Below are 23,385 nucleotides of genomic sequence, written 5' to 3'. Positions count from 1 at the left end.
TCGGGAGGGCACTGTGGGGGGGCTCGGGGAGGGCACCGTGGCACCGTCTCCTTGAGGACGGAAAGGGCGTGCTCTGGTTCAGAACCGTCTTGATATTGTTCTGTGGGCTTTTTGGAATTCTTGTCTTGTCTTTTGTAGTTCAAAGCATGTGTTGGGAAAACCAACAACGACAAAAGACAGCTCACAATTCTGACGCTAGTAAGATGCAGGAAACCCAGAAAGACTAGGAAAAATATATAGAATGTGAACTTAAAGTTCGTGAGGTTTAAGGTAGAATTTAGTGTGAGAGAAGATCAAAGAAAATCTAATGAAAATGAAATGCAGGTTTTGATGAGTAAGTTAAAAATTAGTGAATTAGCTGAGACGGGTCTCTGTATTATGGCCTTGAATGTGCCATATAGTCAGAAATGACCTTCAACTTCCGATTGACCTGCATCAGCCTCCTGAGTGCTGGGATTACAAGCACGTGTTAGTATGTTCAGTTTATGCAGTGCTGGGGATTGAACCCGGAGCCTTGTGCATATTAGGCAAGCACTCGACCAATCTTCAACTTTATGAACATTTACAGAGAGTAACTACAAGGTAAGAGGCAATGACCTTGTTCAGAGAGCTTCTCCTCAGCCAGAGTTCTCTAAAGGAAAGCCAGTGCTGTGTAATTTGTTCTGTTACACAGCACGGTCTGTGTATCTGACACGGTTACCATACTACCCTTGGGCCTGGACATTAGAAAAGCTGCTTTAAAGCATCTTCAAGGCGCTGAGCTGGCACGTAGCCTGGATTCTGGCAGATGTTCCTGTGCTGTCCTGGCCAGATCTCAGCTCAGCACAGCCTCTGGCTGCTTATTCTCTTCCATCTTCTGTGGTGTCTGCATGGAGTGGAATCATTAACTACATCTGCCAGATCAAGAAATAAACTCATCACGGGATATGGAGAAGTCTGACCAGGCATTATCTATGGAGTGTGGAGACTCCTGTCCGACTAGCACTGCCTTCTGTTTTCAGAAGCCATCTTCATACATTAAATCAGCTGGATAACTGTGCTTGATAGAGAGTACTGAATGTTTGGAAACTATTTTGATTTTCTTAAATTTTAGATTTTTGAGCTGACAAATGGACAGTTTAAGGCTTTTCTCCTCACTGCTCAAAGACTTGGAAATTATGTCTCCAGTCAGTGTGGTTCTCTTCTCTGTGGGCTGTTCTCTGCTGAGTATCCATCCTTGTCTGTCCATTCACCTTCAGGGAAACATAGAATATCCTGCTAATTGTGCCAACTTTTCTTTTATACCCAGTCTAAGCAACTCTAATGGCAGAGCATGCACCTCCTGTGTCTGCCCTAGTCCTGGTAGCCTGGGGGGAGGGGTGGGGCTCGTTTCCTGTACTGCAGACATTATAATGTCCAGATAAAGGAAAGCTCACCTACCAGTGAACTACAGCTTGAAGATGTCCGTTAGCCCAGTGAAAGCTGGGTGCCCCTCTGTGCTTCCTGTCCATGGAGACAGCTCCCTGGGGATCTGTTTGCCTTGTGCTGAAGCTGCCGTGTGTACAGAAGGTCGCTTATTTAGAAAACAACTCAGGAAGACAGAGAGGAGAAGCCATCTTGTCCCCAGGCTGGGCTAATTTAGTCTTGATCTATTTTTCTTTGTAGAGAAATTTCCAAGCTTAAGACTATAGCCCCAAAGCCAGGTGCTCTGTGAGATCTACGCAAGGACAGCCACACATGGCTACAGGTCTCAGTGGGCGAGAAGGAACATAAAATAACAAAATGACACTGAATTCAGTAAACCAGCAGCTAGGGTTCTTTCCTCTCAGAGCACAGAGGTGGGAAGCCTGGAGTGAGCCCAAGGCTACTCCAGCGACAAGCTGAGCCCAGTGTCAACTGGTGGTTTAGTTTCAAGTTGTTTGAGGTTCTTTGTAATGCCAAAATTCTCTGATTCTGAGGTTTGTCAAGGAAAAGCTGGATTATATTCGGAGTGCAGTTTTAGAAGATGGGAACTGTACCATCCAAGTCCATGGCCCTGTTTCTGCATTACGAAGCCTGGTGGAAGGATACCATTGTTGTTGCCTGAAGGCCTGAGGTCCACGAGGGGTGCTTGGTGGAGCGAGGATGCATCGTGGGAGGAGTCAGCTTCTGCTCATCTCCTCTTGCATAGTTATGTTAGTGACCTGTGCCTGGTTCGCCCTCCTTGTGTGTGTGTGTTTGGGGGCGGGGTTATATTCTGCTCCTGGAAGGACGGGCCTTGGTGAGCAGGCCTTACCAAGTGTGCAGCCCAGGATACAGGGCGGTCCTGGCAGCTTTTCTGCCTCTGCTGAGAAATAGGGTTTGTCAGCTGCTTTGACTGCCCTGAGGTTTCTCTAGACTTTACACGTTGTGTATTTTCACCTTTAGGCTGCTTTTCTCCAAATCTGGCAGCAGGGAGATGTATCATTAAAGCGCTGTAGGGTTTTATTCTCTCAGTTTTTAAACCCAGTGCTGTTGGTCTGTTTTGGAGGGTTGAGGAGGCGCGAACAAGCTGTGGGCAGCGGCAGAAGCTTCAGTTCCTCCCTCTGTCAGTGTTAGAGCATCAGGTGGCACCTTTTCTTGTTTGGCTGCTAAAGCTTTTTCTTTCCTTCTCTTTATCTAGTTTGGAATTAGAAGAGGGAAAGTCTGTAGTCCAAATGCACCCAGCCTTCTTTATCAGAAACCTCCTGGAGCTGTGTTTTTAAAATGAAATCTGACTTTATTTCTCCTCTGCTTAAAACCCTCCCGCGTCCTCCAGCCGTGTACAGATGGAAGCTCGGGCACATCCCAGCCTTGGAAAGTCACAGTCTTCTCTGTCATCTGGCCATTCTTAATTCTCTGTGTTGTTTTACTGCAGAATTTCCCTTCCCTGTCTGCAGTCCTGTCACATGGAAATGTCTGGAGTTGGCCTCTTTTGTACCGTGGCACATACATGCCTGATGTGTTCTTTTTCCTGCTTTTTGAAGCTCATTTCTTCTACTCTGAGCCCTTACTTGTCTCTGTTTCCAGGAAGCGTTGGCTGGCCAACCAGAGTGTGTTCCATGCCATGGCATGCTTCTGTTTATTGAGCTACTGATTTCTTGCATGTATTTCTCATTAACGTCTTAGGGGTAGAGATGGAGTTTGTTTGGCATAGTCAAATCAGTTAGTTTTAAAATTTAAAAAATGTCTTCACTGTGTGTGCATGCATGTGTGTTCACATGTGCACATGTGTGCGTGCATGTGTGTGTGCAGGTGTGTACATGTGCATGTATGTCCCACAGTGTACAGCAGTGTGGGTGGAGATGAGATCTTTAACACCTGCTTGCAGACTGATAGCTACTTGCTGACTTGCTAACCTGGGCTCTCTGGTTTTCAGTTTTATGTATGGAGAGCTGACTGACACAGACACGATCGAGAAGGTGCGCCAGACCTTTGAGAACTATGAGATGAATTCCTTTGAGATTCTTATGTACAAGAAGAACAGTGAGTATCAGACCTGAGCTGCATGCGCGCTGCGCCTTTGCGCCTGTGGCCGAGTCAAACACGGCCTCCCCGCTGTGGCTGTCTTGGTTCTGTCTTCCCATCAACTAGCTACCAGAAGCCATTTATACCCCTACCCAGTTAAGACTCCATCCATTTTTCTGTCAGGAGTTAGTGATTTTCCTGTTGGCTTATTTATTTATTTCCTGCTGGCCTGTCCTAATTACTTTCTGTTGCTGTGATAAAAACACTCACCAAAACCAACTTGGGAAGGAAAGGGTTCACCTCGGCTCACAGCCCACAGTCCGCCATTGAGGGAAGCCAAGGCGGGAGCTCAGGGCGGGAACCTGGAGCACAGACCATGGATTTTACTTGGGAGTTTTTAAGCCTCATTAGACTATGCATTTAACGTGCCCAAATTCAACTACACATGTGTGTTGGATAGCTTTAGTGTCAACTTGACACACCTGGGTTGAGGGAGCCTCAACTGGGGAATTTCCTCTATTGGACTGGCCTGTGACCATGTCTGTGGGGCATCTTCTTGATGAGTGATGTGGAAGGGCCCAGCCCCCAGCCCACTGTGGGTGGTGCCACCCCTGGACAGGTGGGCCTGTGTTGCGTAAGAAAGCAGGCTGAGCGTGAGCCAGGGAGCAAGCCAGTAAGCAGCATTCCTCCATGGCCTATGCTCCAGCTCCTGCCTCCAGGTTCCTACCCTGAGTTCCCTGATGAACTGTGACCTGGGAGATGTAAGCTGAATAAACCCTTTCCTCCCCAAGTTGGTAGTGGTCAGAGTGTTTTGTTACAGCAATGAAGAAACAAACTAGGCCATGTTGCCACAAAAAGAGACAAACATAGTTTAAAGTGTTACTGATTTCACTTTTCATTCCTTCCATGGACAAGGGCCCAGAAGTAAAAGATGGAAAGGGGTCTCCCCTGGGGTCCATGGGGTGGAGGCCCTGCATGTGGGCATCTCACTGCACTGGAGAGATTCTGGTATTGGAAGTTTAGAACTTCAGGAAGGCAAGAACTCTCCTTGTAAGCCAACTAATTCATCTGACGGGGCTACAGGACCAGCCTCTCTCCCCACTGCGGAGGTGGTGGTGGGCTTATGGAGGGACAGATAACAGTCTCGTAAGTGGCATGTTGACCTGGGCTTTGCTGCGAGGTTGATGTTAAACCTCTTCAAGAGTAACTATGGTCGCATCTGATGTTCACTTCTAGCAAATAAACTTCGCATGATTCTGGACTATTTGAAATTGTTGATTCTCTAAGCCCTGCCAAGTGCGCATTGCTGAAAATTAAATTCCTCATTCGGTGTCATGTGGTGCCAGGACCTCATGTTCAGTGTTTGTTCCCCTGGCCAGTCTTTCGGTCTAATTGTGGGCACATGACATGGCTATCACATGTTTGTGTAGGCTCTACCTTACATGGGGACACGTGGAAAGCAGCTTGGTTTGCTTGTTGTGTCCTCCGTGCGCCCAGGTCTAGAACTGCATCTGCACTAGCATAGGGCTTTTCTTCTTTACACAGAACTGTCCAGTGAGTCAGCAGAGCCTGTGTACACTTAGTCCTGAGCATAAAACTTGAGGCATCAAATTGAGGAATTGATGATGATAATGCTGCTTTCTTCCTAGGAACCCGATCACTGCCTCCCACCTGCTTCCAAATCCCATCCTCTCCCGAGCGTTTAGAAACTGAATGCTTTCATAAACCTGGGAGTTACATAGTTGTATCGGGCTCTATGTTTGTTTCAATAGTTTTTTATCAGTTAGCTGCATCGGATACTGGCTCTCTGCTAAGGATACACACACTGAAGGACAGATGCCCTGTCTGCCTTTATAACACTCTCAGGTGTTGGTGCGACCACCACAGTATAAACATGATGCTCTGATAGTGACATCATGTAGGTGGGTCACTTAACCCTGTACTAGGTCAGTGAGGGAGCTCCTTTTAACAGACATGAAATCCATTTAGAAACTGAAGGATATGTCAGAGTTAAAGATAGGGAAGCCGGGGGTCGGGGGGACAGGCAGTGGGGGCTCAAGAGTCTGAGAGCAGTGCTTCTTAAACTTGGACCTGTGTAGGAGCTCAGCCGAGAATAGAAAGGCAGAGATGTGAGTCTGGGGAAGGGTCTGAGATCTAGTGCTGCCAATGCTACTGGCCATACAGCACATTCCGTGTAGCCAGGATGGAAAGCGGCTCTAGTGAGGACAGGGTCCAGGCCTCAAGGGTGTGCATCTGTCATGGCTGAATCCCCATGTGTACTGCCTCACACATAGAAAGTGCTCCATCAAAACTCATGGAGTGACTAGGAATGGTGGCCCATGCCTGTGATCCCAGCACTCAGGAGACAAAGGCAGAGGAGTGCTCTAAGTGCAAGGCCAGCCTGGTCTACATATTGAGTTTTGGGTTAGCCAGAGCTACATAGTGAGATCCTGTTTCAAACAAAACAAAACAAAACCAAACCCAAATAACAGAACAATAGCAAAGACCCCCATCAAAATCAAACAAATCTACCCTCCAAAAAACTCATTTTGTAAATATGTGAATACATGGGAGGGGGAGCATTGGGTGTAGTGGCGGATACCTGTAATCCCAGCACGAAGCGGGTGGAGAGAGGAGAATTAGAAGTTTAAGATCACCCTTTGCTACATAACAAGTTCAAGGCTAGCCTGGACTACAAAAGACCTTGACTTAAATAAGTTTATAAATAAGCAAATAAAATAAGGGACAGCTAACCAGTTAGGCTGGATAGGTTAGGAAGGGCCAAGGCAAGGAATTTAGAATCTGTCCTGAATAGCAGCAGTGACAAGAGGGGAGGGGAGGTCATTGGGGATCTTAAACAGTATAAGCACATCATTAGATTTCATTTTTGAAATCTGGCTCCTGCTAGAGGTGGGGATGGATGGCATTAAGACAGGCTGGAGATAGACTGTTAGGAGTCGTCCTGGAGACACGGCGATTGGTTCGTGGAAGAGGCGTTTCAGGTTTCAGGTGATAGATGTCCGAGGGGCAGTGGGATGAGGCTGGAAGCAGGGACCTTGTCTGTGGAGACCTGTGACTGGCTCATGCCACGGGTCACAGGGAAGCCCCGGAAGCAGGAACCTTGCACTGGTGGTCAAGAATTCAATTTCTAGACTGAGGTAAGAAAGGTCGTTATCTGCCTGGGAGTCCGGCATGGAGAAGGTGGTTGGTGACTTTTGTTAGGGACTTTGAAAGGATTTTAATAGTTACCAAGAAACAAGCGAGTGATAGAAAACTGTGATTCAGAGAGAGTGTTGGAGCTGGAGCCCAGCGAGGTGAGGTGTGTGAGCAGCTTAGGGCTGTGTGGCCCTGGGAGAGGAGAAGCTGAGGAGGCCCCAGCCTAGGGAGGGGAGGAGGGGCTCTCCTTTCTTCTCACCTCTGTCGGGGAGAGTTTGCTTTTGTTTTCAAACTTGCTGGTCAGTAGAATAAGACTTGAAACCAATACTTCCAGTACTTTAAGATCCCACGAGGGAAAAGTCTACTAAGATTTTAAAAAGTAAAATATCACTATTTCAAAAAATATTTATTTTTCTCCCTTATTTCTAAAAGTGCATTTCTATCACAGGGAATTCCTGAAGGGATATACAGAGAAGAAAATCAGCAGCAGCAGTCAGAGGAACACTAACACATTATTAATTTTTTGGTATTTACTGTTAGCTTTTGTCTGAGATTTTGACATATATATCCAATTTAAAAATAACAATCTATTGTTTATCAAAAGATAGATACATCATTAAAAACTTCATAAATAAAATTAGAAATAAATTTCTTTCCTTTTCTTAAGGGAGGAAGGGTTTATTTTGACTCAGTTTCAGAGGTATGGCAGGAGGCCGCCCCATGGTGGTGGGGGTGTGAGGCATCCAGTCATGTCAAATCGACTGTCCTGAAGAGCACCAGCAGGAAGTGGAGCTTGGCTATGCAACTAAGATCCACCCCAGTAACTCGTTTCTTCTGGTGAGGGTCCACCTCCTAAAGGTTCCACAGCCTTTCCAAAATAGTGTCAGCATCTGGGACCAAGTGTTCGAATACACACACTTATGGGGGACGTTTCACACTCAGTGACAGCACTCTGCCTCTGCCCTCCGCAGGCTCAGGGAGATCTTGCAAAGCACTGGGCGTTCATTCCAGTTTCAAAAGTTCCTTTGTCCCTAACAGTCGCAGCACTTCAAAAGCCCCAAATCCAAAGCTTCTTCTGAGACCCAAGACAATTTCCTAATCGTTAGTCCTGTAAAGTAAAAATAAAATATCAACAATAACAACGAACTCAAGAAATCAAGGTACATATGTCTAACATGCTAAGGCACAGAGTAAGCATATCTACTCCAAAAGCAGGGAAGAAGAGATTGGGAAGGGAAGACCCAGTGGCCAAAGTGCCAAGCCTTACAGCTCCATGTCCGACATTTGGGACTCATGATGAAATCACCAGGGCCTTATGACAGCATGGTGGAGGGCTGCAGAGGCCCTGGACAGCTCTGCTGCTTATAGCACATATGACCTCTCCCTTGGTTTGGCCCTGCTCTGTGCCTGCAACTCTCTTTGGTGGGCATCGCATGGTCCTGGTATCGCCAACGTCCTGGGTTCTCCCTTGCACCCTAGGTTTCACCTGCTCAGTTTTCCTGGAATGGCTTCCCAGGGCCTCTATACAGGGAACCAGACCCTGCTACATGTGCTTGGCCTCAGCAGCTTTCTGGAACCTCGGTGTAAGCATCCTTGACCCCGTAATTCTTGTGTTTTGCATGCCTAAAAAACCAGCACCATGTTGATGATGCCAAGTTCTGCTGCTAGCTTCAGATATAACCTGACCTCCTTCATCAAAGCTGTCGTGGGCTCTGTATACCTCAATGGCCGAATCTGAGAGAACACTTTCCTAGGAAGTCGTTTTGAGCTAAGAACCCTTTAAGCAGCATTCTTACGCTCAGGGAAGTTCTCTCTCTCTCTCTCTCTCTCTCTCTCTCTGAGACAGGGTCTCCCTGTAGCCCTAGCTGGCCTGGAACTTGCTATGTAGATTAAACTAGCCTTGATCTCATAGTGATGTGCCTGTCTCTGCCTCCTGAATGCTCGGATTAAAGGAGTGTGCCACCAGGCCTGGCTCTCTTTTATCTTTTTTTTTAAACTTAAAAAAATATATTTATTTATTTATTTTATGTGTATGCGTGTATTGTCTGCATGTAGGTCAGTGCACCCATGTCATGCAATGCCCACAGAGGTCAGAAGAGGCTGTTGGATCCCCTGGGACTGGAGTTACAGACAGTTGTTTGCTGCCATGTAGGTGCTGGGATTCGAACCTGGGTCTTCTGCAAGCAGAACCAGTGTTCTTAACTGCCGAGATATGTCTCCAGCCCCTGAATAGTCTAACTTTTAAATGATCAAACTTCCTACAATTACATTTTTGTTTATCAAATTTTAATGCTAATGAGATTGAATTATCTTTTTTATCTAATTTAACAATATTTTAAAATTATTTTTTATTTTATGTGTATGTATGTTCTGCCTGCATGTATGTAAGTGTATCCATGTCACCCAATGTCTGCAGAGGCCAGAAGAGGATGTTGGATCCCTTGGAACTGACATTAAGGATGGCCATTAGCCACCATGTGGGTGCTGGGAACCAAACCTAGGTTCTCTTCAAGAGCAGCCGGTGCTCTTAGCCACTGAGTCATCTCTCAAGCCTCTCAATTTTAACTAACCTTTTTTTGTGTTACAATGTCAGATTCTAGGCCTTCCTAGTCTATTTAATTCTAATGATTTTCTTACTGGTGTTTATAAGCTTAAAGAAAAACCCTACGTATGCATGTGTGTGTGAATCCTTACATGTTTGTAGGTGCACAATTGTATGTGCGTACACATGCATATATATGGGTGTGCATGTGGAGGTCTGAAGTTGACATCATCAGGTGTTTTTTTTTCTTGATCTCCACTTTATTTATTGAGGTAGGGTCCTTTTCTGTACCTGGAGCTCACAGATGCTGTCTAGATTAACTAGCCAACTTGCGCTGGGGATCCCCATATCACTGCCTCTCTAGTGCAAGACTTGGAGGTAGCTGCCATGCTCACCCGGCTTTTACACGCGTGCTGGGGATCTGAGCTCTGGTCTGCCTGTTTGCCTGGCAAGCACTTTACCACTGAGCGGATCTTCTCCTCAGCCCCATTAATAAGCTCTTTAGCTTGGTTCTTCCTTCCAATTGTATCGTCAACTTACAGGCTTTTGTCCTCCCTTTGTGGGAATTGGGAGTAATCAGCAAAAGGCTTCAGTGGTGCGGTTTGGAATGAGTATGAGGTGTTTTTCCCTATGTTGAAGGATGTATTATTTAAAAGATTTCTTTCTGAGCCGGGCGTGGTGGCGCATGCCTTTAATCCCAGCACTTGGGGGGCAGAGGCAGGCAGATCTCTGTGAGTTCAAGGCCAGCCTGGTCTCCATAGTGAGTTCCAGGACAGCTGGGGCTCAAAAAAGACCAAAAAAAAAAAAAAAAAAAAATCTTTCAGTTGGCCAATCTGAAAATATGGCATTTATAAACTGCCCACTTGCCTAGCAAGCACAAGGCCCTGGGTAAAAAAAACCAAAAAAAAAAAAAAAAAAAAAAATCTTTCCATTGGTCAATCTGAAAATCTGGCATTTCTAAAGTGCCGCATCTTTTGTAATGTAACTTCATATTCAGGAGGCCACGTGATTTTTCTTACACTGAGGACATTCATGGTGAATGAGCCAATTTGCATGCTCACTCTCGTGCTTGGCCTATTAGGTTTCTTCCTTTTCCAAACAGGAAAATCAAGCATTACCTCTGAGTAGCAGCATTACAGCCTCCGTGCAGCCCTCACGCTCCCTCCCCAGTGGCGTCTCCCCATTGCGGTCTGTGTACCCTCCCCAACCCCCAAGAGTGTGAGGCTCCACCGTTTGTGGTGTGGCTGGCGTTGGGGTCTTTGGAGAGCTTTGGAGAGACATTCCAGTTAGAGAAACGCAGGAGGGAGAGGCGTCCTGCATCAGTTGTGCTGAGCCAATGCTTACGGGACAAGCTGCCGCCCAAGCACTTGATTGTTGCAGGCTCATCCCTGGCCACATCCCCGAGCTTCAGAGATCCTCACACAGGAAGTGGACCCTGCCTTTCAGGAGCAGACAGCCTAGTGTGGAGACAAACCTAATTGGTAAAGCAATCCTATTTTGCCCATATTCTGCATGATGACTTTCTTTTTTCCATGAAGAACTGCTATTAAGTAATGGATATCAACAGTCAATCAAACACATATTGAAATAAATTTTCCTTATTGGAATTTCCTTTTACTTTTAGGGACTTAAAAAAAACCACACACACGGAAGTGGAAAATAGCCATGTCAGCACCGTCCTTTATGTTTCTGAGTTTTTTATATAACAGTTAGGAAACGTTTCTTCCCCAAATAACAAACTCGTCTTCCATTGTCTCCTTCTGGTTCCCTCAGAGTTGTATTCAAATATTTTTTAGAGTATAAATGATTTGGAATTTATTCTTATGTATCATGTGAGGTTGGCTTTTAAACTTACTTTCTCCATTGCTTGTTTAGTTGTCCTGCTACTGTTTAGCAAACATTTCAGCACCTCTTTCCGGTTTGAAATGCCCTTCTCTTCTGTGTGTGTGTTCATGTGTGTATGGGAGTGTGCATGCACCTATGTGTGCACGTGTGTGGAGACCAGAGGACGACCTTAGGTACCATTCCTTAGGAACCACCCACCTTGCTCTTTGCACAGGGTCTCTCATCAGCCTGGACTCAGCAAGCAGGCCAGGATGGCTGGCCAGTGCGGCCTCGAGATCCTCCTGTCTCTGCTTCCCCAGTGCTGGGATTACGAGCATGTGCCACCATGCTCAACTCTTTTACTTGGGTTCTGGGATTCAAATTCAGGTCCTCAGGCTTGTGTGGCCAGTGCCTTACTGACTGAGCCATCTTTCCGTCCTTTTCTTTCTGTGTTAAATTCTCACGTCCACGTGTTTGTTTCTGTCTTAGCATTTTCATAAGCCTTTTATAGCACATTTTCTGTGTGAACTGGGTAAGGTGCTTGTTCACTGGCATCTCCATCTTTACGGTGAGGAGGATGTCATAGTAACCACTCATCTCACATCATTGTCGTGAAGTGTCGACCATAGCATGTCAAGGCCTGGCTCACCGTGATGCTTGGTCAAGGACAGTGCTTTCATAGTGGCCCTGGGGACAGGGCTGGTGACTGTTGGTTACTATGGTGGGCAGTTATTCTCATTATTTTTCCCCCAAATTTCTTGGCTGGTCTTATTATTTGAATTGAATTTCAATTTATCAAGCGCTTAAGAAAAGCACACAAAGCACAACAGAGATTCCGGTTGAAACTGCATTGTGTTTCTACGTTGAATGGCGAGGTTTGACGTCTTACCAGACGGAATCTTCTCCTGTCTAAGAGGTGTCACGCTCCACTTATTTAGGTTTGGTTTTATGCTCTTTAATTATGTGGAGGCCTAAGCATTGATTTTCCTAGCTTCCACCTTGCTGTGGTTAAGACTGGTCTTCCCCTTCTCAGGACAGGAAGACTTGGACCAAACACTTTGAGATAGATTTTGTTTGTAAGTCATTTGAACAGCCCTGGCCATTGCGATGATCAGATGAAGAACCAGAAAGGAAGAAGGAAAGTAGAGCAATAGTTCTAAATATCCACGTGTTACATGTGTGTCTTACTTCCTTTTAGGAAGGTCTATCACCCACCCCTATTTTACAAATGCGATAACTGACATCATGAGTTGACTTGGCCAAGGCTCGCAGTAAATGAGAGAAAGGGCTTTGCCTGAGCTTTAGGGTACCACATCTGGTGTTCCAGTAGCCAGACGTCACTCCCCACCCCATACTTGCCACATCCTTTCTGCACTTGTTACTTGTCCTAGTGGAGCTGATCCCAAACCAAATGGCCTTTCCTGGGGCAGGCTGCCATTCCTGAATTCAGTTTATGAACCTGTCAGTGTGGCCCAGCACCGTGCAGAGCCAGTCGAGGTGGCTTGGCCTGTTCTGCTGCTGTTGAGCACAGTGTGATGCCCAGAGGCTGGTTATACAGAGTACCTGGAGAAGCCCAAAGGGAGATCGACAGAGCCTGAGAGTTCTCTCCTGAGTCTCCTGAATCTTATGTCTTGTTATCCTGGCTGATCGGTAGAGGAACACCAAGTACAGGCTGCGTGATAAGGGGCCATTACAATATTCCCTTGGAATAAGAATTGGAGTGAATGGAGGTGTCCGACCTGAAATTTGCTTCCTGTTAAGCATCCTTGGCTGGGAACAAGTCTCCCTCCCCGCAGCAGTGTCAGCAGCAGTGCCGTCAGATGCTGCCTCCCTGGTTTGAATGCCCATCTTCCCTGTACAGAAACAGGATGTCAAATGCTTGCTTTTGTCCTTCTTCCCCCAGTGGAACTTGGGTGAGGAGGCAGAATGTTCTCTCATCTTCCTGACCTTTCCTGCAGGTGTGTGTGAGTATCGGCTCCTATTGCCTGCCCATATCATGATGGTGTGGTCCTGTAGCACCTCTGGGTTCTGTGACCCCTGGAGCCCTCCCGCCCTGGCTCTGCCAGGAGGAAGCTCACTGTGTGGATGGAGCCAAAGGCATCTTGACTGTCCTTTGGGCTTCCAAAGGGGCAGACGTCTGGACGGTGGGGCTCTAGACTCTAGGTTCATGTTCACATGAGGCAGCTCTTTTGTTTGTTGAGACTGTGGTATTTCACTAGACAAATGTACATTTGCTGTTAAGAGGAGATCCAGTCTGTGACATGCTGGAGGGACTCCTGTTCTCTTCGGAACATTTTTAGGAATGAAGAGTTGAGCTGGTTTACTTGTTCTCTGAGTGATTTGGGAGGGAGGCAAGCCTGATCCAGAAGACACTACAGGAGAGTTCATGTCTTTGAAACTATGCAAGTGTCCCTAAAGCAACCACCCTGCCTGCTGGTCGCAGAGCTCAGCTCAGTGATGGCCCACTGGTCATGGTACGTGCCTGCTGGTCGCAGAGCTCAGCTCAGCGATGGCCCACTGGTCATGGTACGTGCCATTAGGGTACAGGGTGCTAAGGAGAAAGCAGGACTCTGGTCTACTTAAGGAAGCAGCTCCCAGCGGTTAAAGCTTGGGGACACAATGCTTTCCTTCCCTGTCTGTGATCAGAACCAGTTGAAATAGAGGAATCAAGGGATTAGAACCTTCCTGGTGCGTCTAACAAAGCTAACGCTGTCGAGTGTGGTTTGTATCTCTGGGAAGTGTACTCCTGAAAGTGAACCCTGCGATCACACAGCCTCACCTACCCTCTCAGATAGCACTGGAGAACTGCAGACCTCTCTTCCCACCAGTCATCACCCTGACCTTTGTGCTCCCTCTGGCCATCGATGGAACAGGGGAGCGGGACCGAGAGGAAGCTGAGCTTCATATGTTCAGTTCATGTCTAGATTACCAAGCTCTGGGAAAAGGCCTTGAGTGTCACGTTGAAAGCTGTCCCTCCAAAGGAAACAACAGATCCGGAAAAGGAGGTTCCTGCCTTCTTACCAGTCCTGGTGATGAGCTCAAGGTGAAGTCTAAGGCATATGGAGTTTTGGTAGAAGGTGCCGAAAAGTCTGTTTAATCACGCGGGATTTTCAGAAATGGTGGGAGCACAGCTGGCTGGGGAGACGCACAAGTTTTAAACAGATTGCTCTGTGGAAATGCAGAGTGTTGGAGACAAACTTGAACCATGGATGGTGAGAAGGCCTCCCAACATGCTGAACGGAGTGGCTTTCAAGATCTCAGCAGTGTGGGTTGACCTCACCAACCCCAGGAGTTGGATATAAAGAATAGGGGCATAGCCCTATGAGAGGCCCTAGATATCAGGCCCAGACAGTCTGTGCAGTGCGGGATGGGCCTGAAGGACTGTGGCTCAGAGGGAGGCTCCTGGACTAGACGTGAATAGGGATACCCTGGTGTGATTTGGTACTAGGTTGATAAAATAGGAATGTTTCCTGGTCTGAACTGCATCGAGTTTTCTTTGGAGCAAAAAGGTGTTTTTCTGATCTGTTTCCCTGCAAACAGTAGAAAATTGCAAGGCCACTTTTTTCTTGATTTTGAAATGCTGTGGCCGATTTTTTTTTTTTAATTGTGAATTTTTCTCTCAAAACATGCTTTTCTAAGGTTGGCATTACATCTGCTGGTTTTCGCACCCAGAAGTTGGTGGCTGACAAGCAGGCAAAGGTTGAAGAAGACAAACACAAGCAGCGAACGTAAAGATAATCAAGACTTAGGGAGATCACGTTTCCATTTGATCTATTTTCTGACTGTATGTTTTAGGGTCATTCACATTCACCCACAAATGAATGTTATCTCCAAGTCCACAAAGTAGTTATTGTCCAGGTAGTCTGAGTCTGATATTTGTCTGTCCGGAGATTGATGTGATTGTGGAACCCTTGGCCGTTTGTTGCCTCCAAGATTGTGTGAGTTATTGTTTCAGGATCTCATAAACTATGTGAGATGCTGAACGCAGTGCCAGAACAGAAGACAGGAAGCTGTCCAATGACAGCTTCGTGGTGAAATAGTCACTGGATTGCATTTTGAAAACGATTATTTCATTTTTGTGCCTGCAATCAAATATCCCGACAAAAAGCAATTTAGGGGAGAAAGAGGCTTATTTCGGTTTACAGTTCCAGACCCGTCACTGCAGGGATGTCAGGGTAGAGCTTCAAACAGCTGCTCACATCACATCCACAGTCAAGAGAGCAGACAGAGATGAGCGCATCATGCTCTCTCGCCTGGTGGCTTGTGTTCAGCTTGAGTTATCCACCCATACACAGTTCAGAACCCCCTGCGTCGGGAATACTGCTGCTCACAGTGGGCTGAGTCTTTCCATGTCAATTAACTTAATTAAGACTGTCTCCCACAGACATGCCTCCAGGTCAACCCAGTGTAGATAATTCCTCAGTGAGACTCTCTTTTTAGGTGAACATTGGGTCGTGTCAAGTTGACAAAGTTAACCATCACACTTATAGCACACAGCATAAGATAGCTCAAATATGAAAACCTGACGGCTAGTTATAACGTTCTTACATGCCAGATGCTGTTTTAGGAAATAAGTAGAAAGGAGGGTACATTTCACAGCTTTGTGACATCTTTACTTTTAACATATTTTTCATTTTTTATGTGTATGAGTATACTGCCTGCATATATGTAAGCACACCTGTGTCATGCAATGCCCGAAGAGGTCAGAAGAGGGCATTGACTCCTCTGGAACTGAAGTTATAGATGGTTGTTAGTTACCGTGTGGGTGTTGGGAACTGAACCTGCATCTTCTGCAAGAGCAACTAGTGCTGACCGTCTGTCCAGTCCTGCCTCCTTTATTTTTAAATCACATAAATAGGGCCGGGCGTGGTGGCGCACGCCTTTAATCCCAGCACTCGGGAGGCAGAGGCAATTGGACCTCTGTGAGTTCAAGACCAGCCTGGTCTACATAGTGAGTTCCAGGACAGCTGGGGCTACAGGGAGACCCTGTCTCAACCCCCCCAACCAAAAAAAAAACCCCACACAAATTAGATTGGTGTTTCTTGCTGAGATGCCGTGTATGGATAGAAAATATTTATTTTTTTTCCCAGTTACTTTTTTCAAAGCCAAAGAAGGATTATGCAGGTATTTTCGGAATAGGGGCCCCTCTAAGAAGTCAGTGAGGGCTCTTCTCAGACTTTCCATGGAAGCCTGCGGTGCTGAGAAGGGCATTCCCTCCAGGGAAGGACCGTCATGGTTCACTGAGCTTCCCCAGGCACTAATATTAAAGCTGCACAGCATGAAGACCTGTCGGTGGGAGCTTCACAGGGAAATCACCATGGCTCTTTCCCTTTTAGATGTCTATTTTAGGAAGGACTTAGAGTTTTTGGCTGTGATTGCTCGAGCATGTGAACACAGTTGATGGATTCACAAGCTAGACCTTGACTCTGGGGCCCTTTGTCATGGACAGAGTCTGAAGTTTAGTGTGCACTGTCTGTTGGTGAGGGCAGTGTCCACTTGGCCTGTGCTCTGAGGTAAATCTTTTAGTCTGTGCGTCTTTCTTCCATGAGCTCTGATGAGATTTTCAGTATGTTTCCTAACTGCTTTACAAAGACTCAGAGCTCTGTGCCTCCAAAATTACACGAACAGAAGAAAATCCTCACTGAGCAAACACTGTGCAAGTTTTCATTTAGTCAAGAAAAGAGATTAACGGCGTAATATTCCAGCATCTGAGGGAACAAGACCATTTAAAAGTGAAACTAATATTTGTATCTATTCATTTCTATCTTTGCATCTGTAGTTACGGAATGAGAATGCAAATTCTGACCAGCCTTTTGATATTCCTTCCAGGGACACCTGTGTGGTTCTTTGTGAAGATTGCTCCAATTCGAAACGAACAGGATAAAGTGGTTTTGTTCCTTTGCACTTTCAGTGACATAACCGCTTTCAAGCAGCCGATTGAGGATGACTCAAGCAAAGGTTTGTAATTCTGATTTGTGCAAACGCCTTTCTGTGGGCTCCTTTGCTCTTCCTCTAGCTTTTGCTACAGATATTTGAGGTTGCCAAGGCAATCTCGCACAGAGATCAGGAGTTAAACTTTAATTTGTGTTGGGTAAAGTACTGGGTCATTCTATGATTTACTGGGGGAAGAGAGAAAAGAAGTTGTTTGGTAAAGCATTTTACCAACTTCAGATCTTTAGAAAGTAACCCTTTCCAGTTATATTTGGATGGAAGGAAGCATTTGGGCCCATCTGACCTCCTCAGCAGGAGTTCTTCAGGTCTTCTGTCCTCCTCCCCCTCCCCTCCCCTGCCTCATCTCCCCCAGTAATGGGGATCGACCCTAGGGCCTTGTGCATGCTGGACGATCACTCTTCTGCTAAGCTGTGTCCCTGCTCACCCTTGACAGGGCTTCACATGGCAAGTGTTCATCACTCACATGTGGCAGGCACGATCACGTCCTTTGACTTACACACAAGCTTCCTTGGTCTGACTGGGTCCAGCCTTCAGTATTGCTGCAGCCTCCTCAAGTTGAAACTACAAAGCCAGTGACGGCAAACTTGAAAGGAGAGGGAGCCGTCAGGAAATGAGGTGCCGGTGAAGGGCTGAGCACCCCTCACAGCCTTGAAACCAAAGGCAGGCTAGATTCATTTACTGAGCTGTCACACAGCTGGAAAACAGAAGGGTACACTGGCACACCAGCACCGTGCTCTGAGTTCCATAAATGCAACTAAGTGTGTCTAACCTGTGTCTTTGGTTGGTTGTAATGTCTGCTAATTCATTTCAACATGGCACGGCTGAGCTAGGGACCCGAGTAGCATTTCCATAAGGTGATTCAGTCAGCTCTAGGGTCTCAGATTTTAGCCAAATCATAGGTATATATGAGGCCTAGGAAAGGAGGGAGACGGCAGGATCCCTGGAACAGTTACACCCCCAAACTGGTCCAGCTCATTGGGATCTGAAGGTGGCGTCTGCTGCCCGGGGTTTAAGATCGTGGGGTGTCAGAGCATCTCTTTCACATCCTCTCCTACACCTCGTACTCAGTTAGCCAAGAGCCCAGCAGACAGTTGGTATGGCAGGGATACCTGGGGCTGTGGGTGCTTTTTCTACCCAAAAACCCTGCTCAGGGTTCCGGGCATTCAGCACGGAGATGGCAGTGGAGTCCAGGGGACGGGAAGACTGAGGCACGTGACCCTGGATGTGACAGGAATCGACAGATAAATGAGCCTTGCAGGAGGGATGAAAGCACCACGTGGACACTCTCAGGTCTGGGGGTGTTGAAAACCCCGGCACATTTGGATACATTTATGGAGTTGAGAGCACGGTGCTGGGTGTACTGGTGTACCCGGCTTGTGCAGTAGCTTGGTGAGCCCGTCTCGGCCTGCTTCTGGTTTCCAGTTGAAGCAGCAAAGCCATGCACACCCCCTTGCCTCTCGGCTCTCCTGCCCAGTTTCTAGCTGTGATTTGAAGGTTCTTCAGAGTAATAGATGTCCCACTGGGACTCGCTTGCTAAGCGTCATTGTTCTGCAGTGAGGGCTTTGTGCTTCTTGTAACCCAATGAGCTCACAAGTAATATTTTAGAGGCAACAAGATATTTTGACAATTATTTTTGAAAACTTTTGCTTAAAAATTTTAAAACGTGATTTGATCATGTCAGCGTGTTTTCTGTTGGGATATGTTTAAAAAATATTTTATTATTTTTATTTTATGTGTATGAGTTATTGCGTGCATGTGTGTGAGTGCACCCATGTCATGCAATGCTGCGGAGGTCAGAAGAGGGCTTCAGATTCCCCTGGAACTGGAGTTAAGGACGGTTCGTAGTCGCCATGTGGGTGCTGGGAATCAAACCTGGGTCCTCTGCAAGAGCAGTCAGTGCTCTTAACTGCTGAGCCATCTCTCCAGCCCCATTCTGTTGGGATATTTTAAATGTGCAATTATCGCTCAGTAGGAAAGGAACAGCCCTCTGAGAACCTGTCTTGCTTCTCACCTGGCTCATGAGTATCTACATTTGATTCTCACAGAACCTGTGGGAAATGATGGTTCAGAATGCTGGAGTGAGCCTGGCTTGGGCTTATTTTCCAGGAATCATGTGCTATACTTCACATGTATTTAATTGCTAATAAGAATTTTGGTCCACACAGCCATGCCCCATGAAGTCACATGTGACTTCATTTATATAAAATTTAGAACACACACATTGACATAATATATGTACATTCATACATATCCACACACATATATACATACACATACATATATACATGCATGCACACATCCACACATACATCCACACACACATATGCAGACATGTTAGCCCTCAACATGAGAATCCTGATAGGGAACCGTGCTTGATGTCACCTCAAAGACATAACTTTACAAGCCTGTCTACAGCAAATGCCATGGTGAGTACGTGTGGACTTGCCCGGTCACTGTGCCCCTGGCCCACTGTGGTATGGGGTCTGCACAAGCAAAGTCAGCTCTTACATTAGCTGGTTTATGATGGAAAGACATGATAATTGGCTGGGCCTCCTAAAGTGCAGGTCTATAAACTTTAGTTCTGACTGCAAGGATAGAGTCTAGATGGAAGAATGCTGGGTTGCTCTGGCTTGACCTTGCTTCTTGGTTAGTTTCCGGCTAACCCATCCAGGTTTGCAGTCGGCATCTTCAGAGTCTTGCTGACCCAGGCTTGTGAGATGGAATGGAAGGATGGATGTGCCAAACCCCAGGAAACTCCCAATAGCCTCAAGAGATGTTCCCCCACCAACCGCTTAGTCTTCTAAGCAACCTGTGCTTAAATCCTGTTTCACATTGCTTTGATCATGTACTGCACAGTTTGAGGGCCTGGGGCAGGGTGGATGCATCCTGAGGGTGGTTCCAGAAGCCTGTTTGTGCCTAACATTTTCCCATGAACAACTCCCAGAGGGCAGGCACACTGGATAACTGAGAGCTGACCATTTTTGCATGAATATGGTCATGTCTCTTCTGTGTGGCGCCTCAGGCACTGATGGCGGCCTCTGGGATGCTTCCCCAGCCATCTTTCAGTCCAAGCTCTGCAAAGTGAGTCACCCGACTTCCGTGTCTTCACTTTGCTGACAGTGTCCACACATGTCCCCCAGCAGGGACAGTGGGGTTTTCTGTTTGGTAACAGGTGGGAATTCTTGGCTGAAATGAGACTGTTATTCTCCAGGTTTGTTTGGTCTCTATTTCTTGCAGTCTCTTTATTGAGAGTCGGTGGCAGGATGGTTCTCTGTGTCCCTTTCTTTCATCTGAGCCCAGAGGTTTGGACAGGCGGGTAGAGCAGTAGGGCCTGGAGCTCTGACCTTACCCCTGCGTTGCTCCCCAAAGGAAGAGTCATCCTCCTTTTTTTCTTACCCATCAAAGTAACACGGGGAAGGTATATATTCTCACTTTACATTCGGAGTTAAACCTGGGCCGAGGTGGAGCAAGACTTTGAGAGTTTTTTAAGGGCCAAAGATTTGAATATTAGAGGAAGAGGACTCCTCCATGGGGTGTGTTCATGAGGTGCTCTGGGGAAAGACGAATCACAGTGTAAACACCTTTCAGCCCCCCTCTAGTTCTGACTTGTTTATTTCTCTGCTCAGGGGGTGAGAGAGAGGTGATCAGCTAGTGAAGGCTGCTCAAAGCAGCCATTGGAGACGTCTGCACACTGATGGGGAAAAGACCAGGGTGGACACAGAGTGGTGCACACTGGCTGTCTATGTATGTCTCCTGCTCACAGACACACACACACACACACACACACACACAGTGATGCACACCAGCCACCCATGTATGTCCCCTTGTTCATTGACACACAGGAAGTGGTCCATGCTGGCCACTTGTGTGGATTCACTGTTCACCAACACATAGACAGTGTTCTACACTGCTACCCATGTGTGACCTCTGCTTACTTACACACACAGTGTTTGGTACACACTGGCTACTCATGTGTGTTCTCTGTTCACAGACACACACATCCAGTGGTGCACACTGGCCACCCATGTATGTTTCCTATTCATAGACACATAGGCAGTGATCCATGCTGGCCACTTGTGTGGATTCACTGTTCACCAATACACGGACAGTGTTCCATACTGACCACCCTTGTGTGCCCTCTGCTTACTGACACATACAGTATTCTACGCTGACCACCCATGTATGTCCTCTGCTTGCTGACACATTCACATAGTGCTCTACACTGGTCACCCTTGCTCAGTGACACATAGATCATGGTCTGTGCTGGCCACCCATGCGTGTCTCCTGTTCTCTGCTGGGTATTGGGTTATGACAGCATCTCCTTTAAGAGAATCTGCATCTCGGGAGGAGCCTAGAACCCTTTCTTGGTATCCCTGGACTCCTCAGAGCAGATAGAATCCTAGCCCATCCTGGAGCCACCTATTTCGCCTAGAGATGAAGCAAGGCTTGAGGGATAAAGTTTCTGCCTCCTCCAAGGTGAAGCCCAGCCCCCATCTCAAGCAAAGGGAAGTGGTTGTGCTTCCCAAGGGCGGTGGGAAAGGACCCAGCAGGTGCTGTTAGCAGGATGCTGCATTGCACGCGACGTGCCCTTCATCCTTTCTCTCTTCCTCTCCCCTTCTTGCCAGCCTCATCATTCCTGGTCATGTGATGCCTTCCATTTTCCCATAGAATCCAGAGCCCTCCTGTGCCTAACCAGCTGAGACATTTGACAGAGTTGGGAGTACTGGCTTGGAGTTTTCTCATTTGAGCTCATCTCAGTGTTGAATTCCCAAACAGAATAGAATGAGAAGCTTCAGAGGGTGTGGCTGGGTCGCTTTGCTTTGGAATCCATCTCCTGAGGCGGGAGAACAACGGACGGGAAACGGATGCGCTAAACCTCCTCAGCACACACTCTTGAGTGTATTTCGGTGTCGGACCTTAGGCCAGGTGGTGGGTGTGAGGAAATGTTAGAATCAGAACTTCTCATGAAAGAGCATGGCTGGTGACCAGTGTGGCCTTTCTAAGGCAAGTGGGGCCAGCATAACGGAATGTGGCCCCCCAGTTCCCGAGGGAGACCATCCACCCGGTTCCCGAGGGAGACCATCCGAGCTGGGTTCTTTTTGGGTTGTCACATGCAAGTTGGCCCTTCAGACAGTAGGAAATCACTTTCTCTGGGAATAAGCCCCTTGGTGGTCAGGGTCACCTTGAGCTGCCTGTTTCCACTAAGCCCGTGTCCCCTGTCCCTGTGTTTCTGTCTCTTTCAGTGGCATCACCCCATCTCCTGTCAGAAGTTCAGACCGCCTTGTCCCCTCCTTTACAAATACTGTTTGCCAAGATCTGTTGACTCTGACTCTGCCCCATCCCTTCGCCCCCTGTTCCCTGGCGGATACCAGGACACTGGCCAAAGCCTGCACGGCCTCTGTCTCCCCAGCCCCATCTTCTGTCCATAGCCCTTTTGTTGTTCACTGTCCTCATTCAGTTCCGTTCGTGTCCCTTCTCTCTCATGTGAACTCCAGTTGATCCCCATGGATTTCGGAATGAAATCCAAACTTTTCAGCTCGCTGGCTAGGCTCGTGTTTTTCCAGTGCTGGTCCCGATGCTCTCTTTAGCCTCAGTCACTTCAGAGCTCGTGCTGCCCGTTTCCCCAAATGGCCACGCCCTCCGCTCGGCTGATTGATCGGCTCTTCCCTGGTGTATTTTGGGCGTTGCAGTTTCTTCCCCTTTCGGCGCTGTCCCTTCCGGATGCAACGTCTTTTCCTGCCGAGACCCACCTAGCTTCTACTCATCCTTCAGGGTCTTGCTGTAATGTCCTCTCTCCCCAAAGCCTTCCTCTACTCCCCAGCCTGGGTTGGATGCCTTTCCTAGAGAGTCTTGGCCTCAGCATCCTGCCCTTGTCTCTTCCCTTGAACTTGTCAGTCAGTCTCCCTGTCTAGAGGTCACACACTCTGAAGTCCGAGTCTGTAACTTGTTTATCTTCCTATCTCCTGTTGCCCAGCACCATGCCTGGTATATAGTAGTTCATTTATAGAATCAACACATGGCTCAGTGAATATATTCTTTCATGTGACTTGGCCTGGATGCTATGGTCTAGAAGGAACTCCTGGGTTGGAACTGGGAGAGAGCTGCCTTCCTTCCTGCAGACTGGCTGGAGCCTGCTTGTCCAGGCTAGAAACCTGATGGGAAATTTCATGGCACCTGTTCATTTTCCATGCTGTTCATCTTCCCCACTCAGCAGATGTCCAATTGTTTAAGAGACATGCTCTTAGAAGGAGACCCAGAGCTAGTCCAGAGCCGAGGGACCAGGCTTGGGTCAGGGAGACACCTGGCAGTCCAGGCACTGCCCCTTCCTCCTTTTATGTGGACTTGACTGGTGCTACCTGAGGTCCCCCTGGAGCAGGGGTGGGGTGGGGTGGGGTGGTGATGGGATGCAGTGATGGCGGTGGCAGAGCCCTTGCTGGTGTGTGCGTGCACAGCAGCTTTCATCCCAA

The 23,385-nt window shown here is 47.4% G+C and overlaps 1 protein-coding gene across 2 annotated transcripts in view; it reads left to right on the top strand.

Moving 5' to 3' along the window:
- Kcnh1 (potassium voltage-gated channel subfamily H member 1) overlaps nt 1–23,385 on the top strand; it is a 348,705-nt gene that overhangs the window by 39,343 nt on the left and 285,977 nt on the right. For both annotated transcript variants that reach the window (XM_008824811.2, XM_008824812.2), the window contains exons 3-4: nt 3,356–3,462; nt 16,796–16,924. In XM_008824811.2, the coding sequence (XP_008823033.1) occupies nt 3,356–3,462; nt 16,796–16,924 (236 nt within the window). The remainder of the gene's footprint in view (nt 1–3,355; nt 3,463–16,795; nt 16,925–23,385) is intronic.

The sequence above is a fragment of the Nannospalax galili genome, unplaced genomic scaffold (genome assembly GCF_000622305.1).
Source record: "Nannospalax galili isolate Female #2095 unplaced genomic scaffold, S.galili_v1.0 scaffold648, whole genome shotgun sequence".
Lineage (NCBI taxonomy): Eukaryota > Metazoa > Chordata > Mammalia > Rodentia > Spalacidae > Nannospalax > Nannospalax galili.
The sequence above is the reverse complement of the archived record's forward strand: the minus strand, read 5'-3'. Positions and strand labels throughout refer to the sequence as shown.